The 14,559-nt window shown below is 45.1% G+C and overlaps 1 protein-coding gene across 1 annotated transcript; it reads right to left on the minus strand.

Moving 5' to 3' along the window:
- Positions 1–4,124: 4,124 nt before the first annotated feature.
- LOC127298522 (plant cysteine oxidase 2) lies at positions 4,125–6,843 on the minus strand. The gene is made up of 5 exons (XM_051328370.2): positions 6,286–6,843; positions 5,734–5,855; positions 5,475–5,637; positions 5,166–5,369; positions 4,125–4,540 (listed from the first exon to the last, which is right to left on the minus strand). Exons 1-5 carry the CDS (start codon positions 6,509–6,511, stop codon positions 4,410–4,412), a joined length of 846 nt encoding a protein of 281 aa, XP_051184330.1. The 5' UTR covers positions 6,512–6,843; the 3' UTR covers positions 4,125–4,409.
- Between the last annotated feature and the right edge of the window lie 7,716 nt (positions 6,844–14,559).

Here is a 14,559-nt window from a genome sequence, read left to right on the forward strand (position 1 = left end):
GTCAACACAGAAAAAGACTTTCACGCCGCTCCCTCCAGAACCAAACGGTCGGAATAAACGTATGGGTGCGCACTATTTTACTATTTTAACTAGCGGTACGTGCAAAATTAGCACGTAGAACTGTACAAGCTTTGTCATGCACGTGATCCACATGTGCACGCCAGCTCCTGTAATATCTGCAGAATCTGTATATAATTTCACCAAATCTAGTACTACTTGTAAACCTTTAATTATGTTTTATACATCTTCATGATTGGCCATTGGCGTATGTCAAGTGGCACTGATTAATATATCCCCCACTTGATTTTGTTAGTTTCGTCATGCCTCTCTGTCTCTCTCACGGATCATATCGTTGATTAGGTGTGTCAACTGTGCCACATATACTCAGCAAATCAACCGTATTCTGGTGTTTTGGAACATGGGAGCATATGCTCCCTCTATTTTGAAATTCATCTTACACATATTTTGAATTTTAAAAAATTTAAACGAAAAATTTGAACGTACATCTTCACGTGCTACACGCTCACAAAGTTGTTTCATAAAAAATGGACTTGTCATGTGACGTGTGTAAAAATGATAAAACTCAGTGCTAAAAATAATGTTTTTTACAAGATAAATTTTCTCTTTTTTACATAGACTACAAAAAATATTGATTTTTCGTGAAACTTGACGAATGCACATATATTATGGAGATGTACATGTAGAAATTTTTGTCAAAATTTTTCGACAACTCGAAATATAATTTTTCAATATAGGGAGCATACGCACCCGGGAGCCGAATTGAATTTCCGCTATGTTTGCCAATACATTAGTAGAAATTTAGAAGCAAACACTTTTTATGTGGGAAGTAATGTCAAAATTGGCATCTCGTTGTTTTCATTCTGGAAGCAAAACGAAATGCAGTTATGCAAGCAAGGTTAAGAATAAGAATAAGGTTTGTATGGATATGTACGTATGACATTCAAAAGGGCACGGTTTTCTTTAACTGAAAAGTAAGAATGGACAGCAAATGTACCAAGAAACTGAGAAAAGTTAGACATGGACACATTGAACCCCATGTTCTTTTGTTTTAAACAAACGGAATGCAAAGTGGCAAAAGTAGATAACGTTCTATTCCCCTATTGCCGGGAGTGATGTTTTGGCTCATGGGTGCATATGCTCCCTTTATTTGAAATGCAACTTTAACGTATTTTAAAAATATTAAAAAATTCAAACAAAAGTTTCTCGTGTACTTCTTCACATGCTACATGTGTAGTGTATCTCGAAAAATCGACTTGTATTGTGGCCTATGTAAAAAAGACAAAATTTGGTGCCAAAATAAGACGTTTCATGAGACATTTGTTTGTCTTTTTATACGGACTACAAAAAATATAGGTCTTTCACGATACTTTGCAAACAAACATAGATTGTGGTGATGTACATGAAAAAAAATTCTAATTTCTTTGACAATTCGAAATGTGTTTTTTTTTGTGTGGAGGGAATATATGCACCCGGGAGCCAAATTGAATTTCTTCTATTGCTCTGTTTCTAATACTCCCTCTACACAAAAAACACTTGAGCATCATTATGATGCCAGCTAGTTTTTACATGTTCTTTTTGTATTATTTTTTTAGCAATGCCATTTTGTATGGCATAATTTTCATGTAGGTTCAGACCGGTCTCAATTGGGCCGCCTCCTTGCAAATGGATTAGAGCCTTTAGCTTGGAATTGTACACAAAAGCCAGCCCACTTAAATATGGGTCGCACTGCTTAATTTGTTCTTTCCAAAGGAAAGACATCATAGGGCATCTCCAGCGGCGCGACGCATTTCGGACGCCCAAATTGTCCGCGGGCGTCCGTTTGTGTCGCCTGCCGGACGGGGAAATAGTCGTGTGTCCATTTGCGTCTGGGGTTGGCTCCAGCGGCGCGACGCATTTTGGGCGCAGGCCAGAATTCAATAAACATGAAATAGCGTCGACTTTGCACGAAATTACAGCCGCAAATTGAGGGCTGAAACAAGTTCATCACACTTTGCAGCTCGTACGGCGCAAAGTGGAGCAAAAGGGGCACAACAAGGCCTGAACAGCAATAAAAAAAGTCCAAAAGGAGGCCAAGGTGCTGGGCGCATGGCGCCGGCGCCGGCGGCGATCAGGCGTCTCGCGCGCGGATTTCGGCGCGCCTCTTCATGAACCATGCCGTGGTGTCGTCGTCGACGCCGCTCAAGTCGGCAAGCATGATCCTTGTGTCTTCTGCACGCAATTTGGCCTCAGCGTCTGCCTTTTTGGCCTCGATGTTCAGCCTTTGGACATCGAGGACCTCCTTGGCGAGGTTCTGGTAGATGGCAGTTGCGGCCTCTTTTTCCAGACGCCTCTTCTCGTCCCTAGCAGCCATGGCGGCACGGTTGTCCAGGACTTTCTCCTCCGCGGAGAGCACCTTCTTTGCCGCCTTCGGCTTTGCCTCCCGGCCGCCGCCGTCGGCGGCCCGCTTTGCTTCCGCCGGAGCTGCAGTGTCCATTGTGGCTATGGCCGTGGCTACGGGGGAGTGTGGGGCGGCGGCGGGTGCGAGGGTTTGCTCCGCATCCATGGCAGTAGCTGCGGCGGCGAGGACGTCCATCGCTTCTGGCCTGCTCGCGCCGGTCTAGTTTCCAATTTGGCGCGGGGGAATGGCCAGTGGCAGGAATAATATCGCCCTCCAGCCACTGACGCGCGGGTCCTACGTCTTTTTCGGCGGACACTCGGAGCGACCGCCGAGCGTCCGCCGCGATGCAAACCTGGCGCATATTTGGGCCAGGTTTGCGTCTCCGCGGACGGCCCGGTCACTTTGCGTCGCCCCGCTGGAACAGGCCCCACACGCATTTCCGGTCACGCCGGACGAAAACGGTCGCTCAGCGACCGTTTGCATCGCGCCGCTGGAGATGCCCTTAAGCTAGAACTACATACTGACACACATGTAAAAAAAGTATATATTGGCACAGAGACATATTACCTTCAACCAAGTTTCCAAATTATTTGAAGTAAATAAATTCTAAACTAAGGCTCTGATGTATATATCAAAACTAGATCATACACCCCTATGGCGGTTTTTCTAGCATAGCGGTCCATATAAATTTGGTTTTAGCCACATAAGCAGATGTCAACTCAACAGAAATAAAATTTAATTTAAAAAAGCAAAACAAAGGGGGAAATAAGACAAAGGGGGAAATAAGACAAAGTGGGATGATAAATATGGAAAATAGGACGTTGTCTAAAAAAACTCAAAATTGATAGAATTGGTCAGAACATGCAAAAATTACCAAATAAAAGTGTGGAATATAGAGGATGCAGAATTAATAAGTAAGTGAAATATATAGATGATCTTTGTATTATTAGAGACACATTAATGGCTCTGATGTATCAAAACTAGACAATACAGCCCTAAGGTCGTTTTTCTAACGTGCCAGCTCATATTAAAGGTGGTTTTAACCATATAAGAAGATGAGATCACAAGTCAGCAAAGTAGAAAAATAATTAAAAAGGAAAAAAATAGGAAGAAAATAAGAACAAGATTATTAAAATTCATAAATCTAAAAGTGAAAAAAATAAAAGACAAAGTAGTCCTATAAATATGAAAAATAGATTTTTTAAAAAAAACTTGAAATTGATAACAAAATTGGGCAGAGCATGTAATATTCCCAAGAAAAAAACCAAGGAATATACATGCTAGGTAATTGAAATATATCAATGACCTATTTGCAAAGATAATACAAGGACCAATACAGGATCTAGACAATATATTAACCGATTTAAGGTATATTTGGCACAAAGATGCATTACCTTCAACCTATTTTTTTTCAAATATCAGAACTGGATCATATACCCCTAAGGTGGTTTTGCTGTCACCATGGTGCATATAAAAGATGGTTTTAGCCACGTAAGCAGATGACATGGTATTTGCGTAAAAAAATAGATGACATGCTGACAAGGAAGTAAATACCTAGGGAAAAATAAGAATCGGATTATTCAAATTCAAAAAATTCAAAAGTAAAAGACAAAGTAGTCTGATAAATATGGAAACATAGGGTATTGTTTAAAAATCTCAAAATTGATAGAAAATTTGTCAGAGTATGCAATATGCCCAACAGAAAAGTGTTGAATATAGAGGCTATGCAAGTGAAATCTGTGGAATCTATTGCATTAACAGAGATCGACAAAGGATGTGGACAAGGTCCATATAGCTGCTGTAAAAGCAATCAAGCAAACACTCTTACATGATAACCTGCCATCACTGAGACAACACACACAAAATGAAAACCTAGGCTTATGGCTCAATTAGCTTGCTGCGTCTGTATTCACAAGGTTAGACGATTCTGACACCAGCTGCTTTGAGTTGAGTTGATAGCTCATCATCGGTCGTAAAGGGTCTGAAAGCATGTATGGGCGGCGGCGGGGGGTCACCTCTCGGAGACCTGTGGGCCGCCGTAACGGACACTGCACATCTTCAGATCCCTTGGCATCTCGACCTCTTTCAGCCACGCGAGACGCCGGCCTTCTTGTTCACTGCCAATGAGCTTAGTGCCCATCACTGTCAGCAGGAAGAAAAAAATAGTTAGCCTTCGATGACAGTAAGGTTCAATGAGCTTTTGACAAACCCAATTAGCAGAGGCACCTTCAAGTGATTACCAACCAATGTACAAGCCTCAGAAGAGCCAAATATCTTAGTGGTGAAGCTACATTACATTAATACTGTCCAAGAACCGTAGTCTAGCCCCTCTTCGAACATTGTTTATCTACGAGTGGTTTCGACATTCTACGCTTCTAAACCCAGGGATGTGCGAAACTGTGTGCTAAGACTAATAATCATATGCACATGATGCAGAGTGTATCATAAACAAAGCTACATGCAGCCAGCTGAAGGTTGCTATTAAACTAACAGATCTCTTTCTCCATTCAGTGGGCAGCTCACAAGGCAAACTGCTGTTTTAGTGATGTAAAATTTAAACAAATGTTTCAACTTGCAATCGATGCCTAGGTCACCCTTCTTAATTAATCCCCTCGAATGTTGTTGGAAAAAAGGACACATGAAGTATTGACTATTTCACTCAAATCAAGCCCTAAAATAGCCGCATGCTCACTGTCAAAATTCAGAACTAGTACCACGTCCATGTAGTATCCAGATTACATTTCTGAGATCAAAGTTGCCAACTTACTGGGATGCTCGGAGTATGGAACATCCGTGTAGTACGTGCAGTCCCGGTCTTCTTCGATGGAGTAAGGGGGGCCAAGGATGTCAAGGATTGCGCACGGCGCGATGGCCCTGAACCGGTGCATGTTGCCCCCTGCCGTTGGGTACAGGACCGATGTGTCGCACGGTGCAGTGAAATCATCGTCCACAACCAGTTCTGCCAACCTCACTGCAAGCAAATCAACCGTCGGCGTTATAGCACATTTGCGTCACAGCACATTGGACATCAAAATCAGGCAGTCCGGTGAGAATACAGAATGTCTCAGAAACTCACATCGATCGTCAGGCGACGACGCGCCACTCTCGGCCGGATCAGGATCAACCCAGTCATATGACTTTATGTGCATTGATCCGAGTAGTAGTTTGCTGAACACCGTCATACCGGGGTGATTGTGAAGAGGGATGACCGCATTCTGCGGCAAAAATAAGATCACCATCTGCAGAGTAAAGAGCATCAGCAAGTAATTCATTTACATATCAGCTAGCCCATGCTACAATTCAACTTGGATATGCTCTTCTGCACTGGCACTTACCGAAAATTTCTCAGATTTGTATATCGTTGTGTGTGTAATTGCTGGGTTTCGTTGTGCCACATCTCTAGCCCTGAAGAATGCCATGTCTGGGCTTAGACCAACATCCTCTGGCCTCATCCTATCTGCAGATAACACCAGCAGCAACTAAAATTCAGTCAATGGAGTAACACAGCATCTTCAGCATTTCTGTGCCAAGATGACACTTCCATTTCCACTTCATCTAAACATTTTGCACGTACAGATCATATTCAGCAGAAAGCAACGATGACACTACATAATAGTATTAACCAGTAAAGCTCAAGCAGGATGTGCTAAAAATTAAATCTAACGGATCATCTAATATATACCGGATGCTACAAATTTACACAAGAAACAATTAATTTCTAACCGACCATGGGACAAATTCAGCAAAATGGGCATGCTGCTGAACTAGCTACATACAAGATACAAGCAGCTCAACTTAGGCAGTTAGATGAATGCGAGCATGTCAAAGTAGTACTTCGTATTAGTAACGGAACGAAGAGTAGGGAGGTGAGCGAGAGGGATGCTCACCGAGGATTGCACGGAGCAGGTTGACCTCGGAGGGCGCAGGGACGGTGCCGGGGCCCTGGAAAACGGCGCGACACGCCTGGAAGAGCCGCTGCAGGGCCGTCGGCCTCCTCACGCGCCGCGGCCTCTTCCCCCCTGCCGCCCCTACCGTGGGCTTCGCCGCCACCACCCGCCTCCTCTTCGCCTCCGGCGGCACCGCGACTCCCGCCACTCCCACCTCCGCCCCCATCGATCGACAACAGAAAAGAAGGGATCTTTCGGGCGAGAACAAGAATTCACAAGCTAGACGATGGACAGAGAGCAAGTTCTTGGTGAGGGGAGATGGTGCGGCAGGGAACAGAAAGATATATGCGCGCAACTGTGGAAGCAGGAAGGCGGTGAGGATAGAAACCAGGGGCTGCACCTGCACGGCCGCTCGGTGATGCCGATGATCGGTCGATGCCAGTTGCCAGGGTTCATACGAGCGGGGGAGCAAATCCGGTGGGTGGGAGAGAGAGACAGAGATGGATGGAGGAGGTGGTGTAGTAGCGTGGCGCCCGCCATTTTGGGGAAGCGGAAAGCAAAACCACCTGCGCGGCACGACCAGAATCCACAGTTTTGTCGCCGAAACTACTACAGTACTACTGGATGCTCTTCTTCTATTCACGTGGGGTGGCGACTAGTATGCTGTATGCACAATCAACCAAATTGGCCTTTGGAAATTCCAAGTACGAGTAGGATATCGTCGATTTTGACAAAATTAACCTAAATCTGGAAAGATCACACAAAATAACTTGGTTTCGAAAAGATTTCACAAAATAACCTTTTGCTCGGCTCCGCACAAGATGGAGCCATGCTCAGTAGCACGGCTCCGTCCCATGTGGAGCCAAGATGAGAAGCATGGCGCCGTTGCAGGTGGAGTCAAACTCAATAGCACGGCTCCGTCCAGGGTGGAGCCAAGCTCATAAGCACAACGTCGTCTCAGGCGGAGCCAAGCTCAGTAGCACGACTCCGTTCCAGGTGGAGTCAAGCTCAGTAGCACGGCTCCGTTCCAGATGGAGCCATGGTCCTTAGCCGTTTTCTAACAACAATTGAGAGTGATTCATGCATCTAGTGAGGACTACGTTTATTGAGCCCAATAGCGAGATTTGCATCATCTCGGACCACCACCAAGGGATACTCAAGACAGTTATTTTCTGTTTCGTGCTTGTTTATGTGTGCAAAATTGTCACCGGTGGGCGCTTAAACCCCTACCGTGACAGAAAGTCACCCTACAATCTAAACTTGTCAGAAATGACTTTGAGTCACTGATGCGCACGAAACTCGTCAGAAGTAAGGCGCTCTGCTGGCAGTACTTATTAGGCGCGTGTAAGAAATTTTGTGGTGCCTTCAGATACTCGCCGAGTTATTATACTGTTGGTTGGTTAATAAGCGTCTCCGTTAGTTCGTTCTGATTTTCTAGAGAGTCTGGACGTCTTTTGGTTCGAGGTTGTGACTACAACCTGATGCTTGTTGGCACTAGATCGCATCCATGAACCCAAACTATTAAGGAAGCACATTGCAAAGATAAGTAGACTAATATAGCAAGGATAGACTAATATAGCTAGGGTTGCGAGTGAGGGGTTGGACCCCCACTCGCACCTTCACCCTGTATTTGTAGGGTGCGGCGGGGTGGGTTTGACGGGCCCCGTATTCTGCCAATACGGGCTGGCACGAATACGGGGACTGCTAGCCGGCCCATTTCACCCTCACCCCCTATCCTTGCTATATTAGTCTACTTCTCTTTGCAATGTGCTTCCTTAATAGTTTGGGTTCATGGATGCGATATAGTACAACCGAGCATCAGGTTGTAGTCACAACCTCGAACCGAAAGATGTCCAGACTCTCTAGAAAATCAGAACGAACTAATGGAGACGCTTATTAACCAACCAACAGTATAATAACTCGGCGAGTATCTGAAGGCACCACAAAATTTCTTACATGCGCCTAATAAGTACTGCCAGCAGAGCGCCTTACTTCTGACGAGTTTCGCGCGCATCAGTGACTCAAAGTCTTTTCTGACAAGGTTAGATTGTAGGGTGACTTTCTGTCGCAGTAGGAGTTTAAGCGCATGATGGCGTGTAACTCACACGTTCGTTGGGAACCCCAAGAGGAAGGTATGATGCGCACAGCAGCAAGTTTTCCCTCAGAAAGAAACCAAGGTTTATCGAACCAGGAGGAGCCAAGAAGCACGTTGAAGGTTGATGGCGGCGGGATGTAGTGCGGCGCAACACCAGGGATTCCGGCGCCAACGTGGAACCTGCACAACACAACCAAAGTACTTTGCCCCAACGAAACAGTGAGGTTGTCAATCTCACCGGCTTGCTGTAACAAAGGATTAACCGTATTGTGTGGAAGATGATTGTTTGCGTAAAAACAAGAGAACAGTATTGCAGTAGATTGTATTTCAGTATAAAGAATTGGACCGGGGTCCACAGTTCACTAGAGGTGTCTCTCCCATAAGATAAACAGCATGTTGGGTGAACAAATTACAGTTGGGCAATTGACAAATAAAGAGGGCATGACCATGCACATACATATTATGATGAGTATAGTGAGATTTAATTGGGCATTACGACAAAGTACATAGACCGCCATCCAACTGCATCTATGCCTAAAAAGTCCACCTTCAGGTTATCATCCGAACCCCCTCCAGTATTAAGTTGCTAACAACAGATAATTGCATTAAGTATTGCGCGTAATGTAACTAGTAACTACATCCTTGAACATAGCACTAATGTTTTATCCCTAGTGGCAACAGCACATCCACAACCTTAGAACTTTCATCACATCGTCCCGTATATCAATGGAGGCATGAACCCACTATCGAGCATAAATACTCCCTCTTGGAGTTACAAGCATCTACTTGGCCAGAGCATCTACTAGTAACGGAGAGCATGCAAGATCATAAACAACACATAGACATAACTTTGATAATCAACATAACAAGTATTCTCTATTCATCGGATCCCAACAAACGCAACATATAGAATTACACATAGATGATCTTGATCATGTTAGGCAGCTCACAAGATCCGACAATGAAGCACAATGGGGAGAAGACAACCATCTAGCTACTGCTATGGACCCACAATGGGGATCAGCGGCGGCGTCTCTGGAAGGTTTTCCGTATCGTGGCTCTCGATACAGGGGGTTTCGCGACGGAGGCTTTAAGTAGGCGGAAGGGCAGGTCAGGAGGCGGCAAGAGGGCCCCACACCACAGGGCCGCGTGGCCAAGGGGGGGGGGCCGCGCCGCCCTAGGGTCTGGGCACCTCGTGGCCCCACTTCATCTCCTCTTCGGACTTCTGGAAGCTTCGTGGCAAAATAGGACCCTGGGCGTTGATTTCGTCCAATTCCGAGAATATTTCGTTACTAGGATTTCTGAAACCAAAAACAGCAGAAACAAGAATCGACACTTCGGCATCTTGTTAATAGGTTAGTTCCAGAAAATGCACGAATATGACATAAAGTGTGCATAAAACATGTAGATAACATCAATAATGTGGCATGGAACATAAGAAATTATCGATACGTCGGAGACGTATCAGCGCACACTGGTGACAATTTTCCACACATAAACAAGCACGAAATAGAAAAATACTGTCTTGAGTATCCCTTGGTGGTGGTCCGAGATGATGCAAACCTCGCTATTGAGCTCAATAAACTTAGTCCTCAGTAGATGCATGAACCACTCTCAATTGTTGTTAGAAAACGGCTAAGGACCATGGCTCCACCTGGGACGGAGCCATGCTACTGAGCTTGTCTCCACCTAGAACGGAGTCATGCTACTGATCTTGGCTCCGCCTGAGACGGCGTTGTGCTTATGAGCTTAGCTCCACCCTGGACGGAGCCGTGCTATTGAGTTTGGCTCCACCTGCAAAGGCGCCATGCTTCTCATCTTGGCTCCATATGGGACGGAGCCATGCTACTGAGCATGGCTCCATCTTGTGCGGAGCCGAGCAAAAGGTTATTTTGTGAAATATTTTCGAAACCAAGTTATTTTGTGTGATCTTTCCAGATTTAGGTTAATTTTGTCAAAATCGACATGCACCGTTGTTTTACAGTATGGCAATTTTCTCTATACACAGAAGTTTCATATACTAGCTATTGGACCGGAAAACTCAAAACTTATGTTTTTCAAAGGTCGTTAATCCGGTTAGTGGTTATAATTTGCCGGCAAATTCTCCTTCATGAAAAATTCAAAAAAAAAAATCATATTGTTATATTCTGTCCAAAATATTCATCGTCACGGATTGTTGTCTGATTATAATACTGTGGTCGTCATGTTAGCGGCGTGCATTTAAAATGGTAGCAGCATTATGGATTCAATTTTCAGAGAACCATTGATAGAATTTCCAAAATTTTGGTGGGTTCCAAAATATAATTTTATTGAGATTTCCAGACTATACTCTGACCAAATTCAAAGTTATTTCAATTTTTTAATTTGATGAAATTTGAACAATATATATCAAAATAATCTCCAAACATTCGAAATTTTGGTGGATCCCGAATTTATCTCTTTCCTGTTTTTTTCCTGGCCATATATACTTACCACATAATTTTGTTTTTTTGTTTTAGGCGTTCAAAAGTTACACTGTTTGGGAGATAATATAAGTCTATGAAGATCCAAAAACCAAAGAAACCTCGCTGAGCGTCATGCCTTAGTATAACTCTTGATGTGACGACCTAAATGCATGACACATTGCTCATGGTTTGGTTTACAATTCTATTCTACGAGAATGCACGCGCTTATACTTTTTATTTGTTGCTACCATGCAAAGGAAAATATAAGAAACAAGAAAGAAAACATAAAGCTAAGTTAGGTGATCCAATAACAGAAGTTTATAGAAGTCTTGGTAGCCCCATTGTTTTTTTAACAGAAGGCACGAGTGCCAAACTTCAAATTAATAAAGCCTTTTACGACCAGTACAAAGGTGCTGAAGAACAACTTACAAACCATCGACCATACAAGTACAACAAGAAAGTACCACTAAGAATAGCTTGAGGTAGCCGAGGCCCTCATCCACGAGCAGCAGTGGGGTCTGGAGAAGCTAGCTGAAGAAGGATCCAGCAGTCCTAACGACATGGATTGCACCTGGGCAGTGGAAAATGCAATCTCACCCAGTCCAATCGCCGAAGAAGGCTCGCTGCCTCCTCGTCCTGGTTCGAAGGACGTCGTACCGTCGGCCGATGGTAGCGCTCTCCCTGAGTCTGAATGGGAAATGCAGCCGAGACCCCCGGTGGACCACCGTGCACGGCCAGACACTGCTAGCACACATCTTGAAGAGAGCCGCCCCGTAGTCCCGTCACTCGCCTCCGAGAAGAAACTACACGGGAAGCCGCAGAAGAAGTGGGCGCTGCCAACCGTTGCAGCACCGTCCACCGGACACATGTACAGCACCACAGACCGCCAGCGACCACAGACCCCCTTTCTCGCCCAAGGCTGCGCCTTCAGCAAGGACATCGACACCACCGGTGCCGCCGCGGCCCAATGAAAGATCTAGGCTTTCACCCGGGGAGGTAGGGGAGGGGGGAGGAGAAGGACAAACCACGATGGCGCCCCCAAGGAGGTAGACGGCGCGAAGGGCATCGCCGCCATCGATATCGCCAAGCTTGTATGGGATTTCTCCCGGTCGTCGATCCCCTCGCCAGCACCCCAGCTAGATCGAGAGCTGGACGCACCATCCGTGGATCTGGAGGAGTTGGACAAGGCTGGAGAGGGAGGGGCTGGCGCTTCGGATCTGGGCACGGTGACCACGCGGACCACCTGGCTGAGACCAGCACCCGTCGGCACCGCGCGGCCCGCGCGGCCACGAGGCCATCCCGCACCTGCGAGCACCGCTCGCCGCCGAGCCGGTGTCGCCTCACCAGACGAGGCCGCCGCCTCCAAACCGGAGGCCCCACCGTGGAAGGCGCCAGATAGATCACCCTTCGCCTAAGACCCAGCCAGGAGCTAGCCGTCGGAGGAAGGGGAGCCCGTCGAGCATCCGCCCAGGTCATGGCGGTCCCGGCGCGGAGGTCCTCCACCTAGACACCGCGTGGGGGGGCAAGGACTTAGATCCCCACCGCCCCCTTCACCGGCGTCGCGGGCTTAGCCCAGCAACGTCTCTAGGGGCGATGAGGAGGGGAGGAGGAGGGAGGGGAAACGGTGGCGGTGCGGCTAGGATTTCGCCCCCTCGGTCGCTTGGAGGGGGCGACCCGAGGAGAGCGAAGCGGTCTCCAACACAACACCAGTAACCCCATTGTTAACAATGGCCATGTCTTCCTTGAAACTCCTTCTGCATCTCTGTAAATACTACTAGGTCAGATTTCCTTGAAGATGAATGCATTTCTGGTACTCCCTCCATACCGAATTAATGGGTAAATACGCACTTCGAGAAACAAGTGTGACTATTAATTTAGTCAATAAAATATAAGATATATATCACAAAAATTATATGATTGAAAACATTTTTTGAATACGAATTCAATGGTAAAAATTTTGTGGCATATATCTCATATTTTGTTGGCTAAATTTGTAGTCAAACTTATTTTTCGAAGTGTGTAATTGCTCAGTAATCCGATATGGAGGGAGTATTTCAAAGTGTCCAGACACCAAGAATGGTCAATTCCACGAAGAAAGAGGGTTTCTTAGTTTTACCCTTGAGAGAACTAGCCCCGGCTTAGCACGGGTCAGTGGGTGTGCTTGTCCAACACGGCCAAAGGTACTACCAGAGTACCATCATGCTTCTGCAAATTTGTAATTTTGACGTTGTAGACATTATCATATTTTTGTATAGACTTGGTCTAACATACAATACAAATTTTTGACTTAAGATATAGCTAGAACGTCAGATAATCTGGAACCAGGCATGGTTTCTCTCCAAGGAAATTTTTTGGGATAAAGATTAGACTTTTGTGGAAATTGACTTCGAGTTCTATGAAGATATATAGCAAAATCATCCAAAGTGGTCTTGAGATGCTGACGTAGTGACGTGACACGTTATTTGTAGGATTGATCACTAGGGTGGTATCATCTGTATAGTGGATAACGGAAAATTTCGATCGGGCTAGGATCTTAAGTGAACTGGAGGTTCTGTGAGCCCTTTATCATTATGCATGGCATCAATAGAAAGCAAAACCACCTCTGAGGGCCGACCAGAATCCATAGTTTTGTTGCTCAAACTACTAGACTAGAATAGTTTTGTAACGACTGTGCAATCTCATGTTTTCGCCAGTACATATGCAAGTGGTCATCCATCCATCACATGTGGAGATGGTGACCCAAAAAGTCACGAACTAAATTCAAAATATGCTACTCCTACAAGGTATACTACTGTTCAGCTAGCTAGATTCTATTTTGGCCATTTAATTCTCCATGAGTTGGCCAACATGCTAGATTAAACCAACCCTGAGGGTATCACGTTGGCAGGGGAGACACTGTTGCACCCAGCCGACCTAAGTTTGAGCACCATCCAGGGCTGAATTTCAGTATCTCACCCATGAACTTCTTTTTCAAAATAACAAGCCCCTATCGGGGCCTGAATTTTATTATCTCACCCGCGGACTTATTTTTCGAAACAAGGCTCGGCTTGCTGGCTAGGTGCGGTCTTATGGCATGTACAATGGGAGGACACCGGCCTTCTCTTATGGTCGCCATGTTAGATTTTTGCCTAGTTGAAAGAGAGAGAATGAAAGAGGAAAAGGTTGCCTTTCCTTAGCTAAGAGATGATTCCTTAGGAAATAAGAGAATGTTGTTTTCTCCATTGTACCATGTGTATTTCCTTATCAACATAATTTCCTACTATATTTAATCACTTCTCATTAATTGCTAGAGATAATAATAGAGATAATGCATTGTTGCCATTAGTATTTATTGTCTTCTCCAGATGACATCGACTCCTAAGAAAAAACGTGTTTTCTCTACCATTGCACATGCACTAATTTATGTTAATGCTTCGGACCACCCTCGTGTAACCGAAATTAGACCAATGAAAGCTCCTTCTCCCACACAAAAAGCAGAGATATTGTCATGCTAAAACAAATTGTCCAAACAAAAAACATTTTTTCCGTTACGACAATTTGCTGGCTAGATTGGTATTGGCCACGCAAAAATATGAGGGTGACATTGGCGTGAATATGGGTATGGCTTGCATAATCATAATATGTAGGGGCTATGAATTCGGAATAAAAGAGTTATATAGATGTTTTTTGGTCAAAGTGTAACATTTTTTATTTCTAAATGGGGGTTCATGTCATGTGAATAAAGGATGAAGGAAA

This window comes from Lolium perenne, chromosome 5, assembly GCF_019359855.2.
Source record: "Lolium perenne isolate Kyuss_39 chromosome 5, Kyuss_2.0, whole genome shotgun sequence".
NCBI classification, from domain to species: domain Eukaryota; kingdom Viridiplantae; phylum Streptophyta; class Magnoliopsida; order Poales; family Poaceae; genus Lolium; species Lolium perenne.

What these genes read in the sequence shown, in the direction of transcription:
- LOC127298522 (XM_051328370.2), bottom strand. Translation starts at nt 6,511, where the DNA reads ATGGGGGCGGAGGTGGGAGTGGCGGGAGTCGCGGTGCCGCCGGAGGCG. An exon ending in CCTGCTCCGTGCAATCCTCG is followed by an intron (nt 5,856 to 6,285) that starts GTGAGCATCCCT and finishes TGTTATCTGCAG; the next exon opens with ATAGGATGAGGCCAGAGGAT. An exon ending in TCCATACTCCGAGCATCCCA is followed by an intron (nt 4,541 to 5,165) that starts GTAAGTTGGCAA and finishes TCCTGCTGACAG; the next exon opens with TGATGGGCACTAAGCTCATT.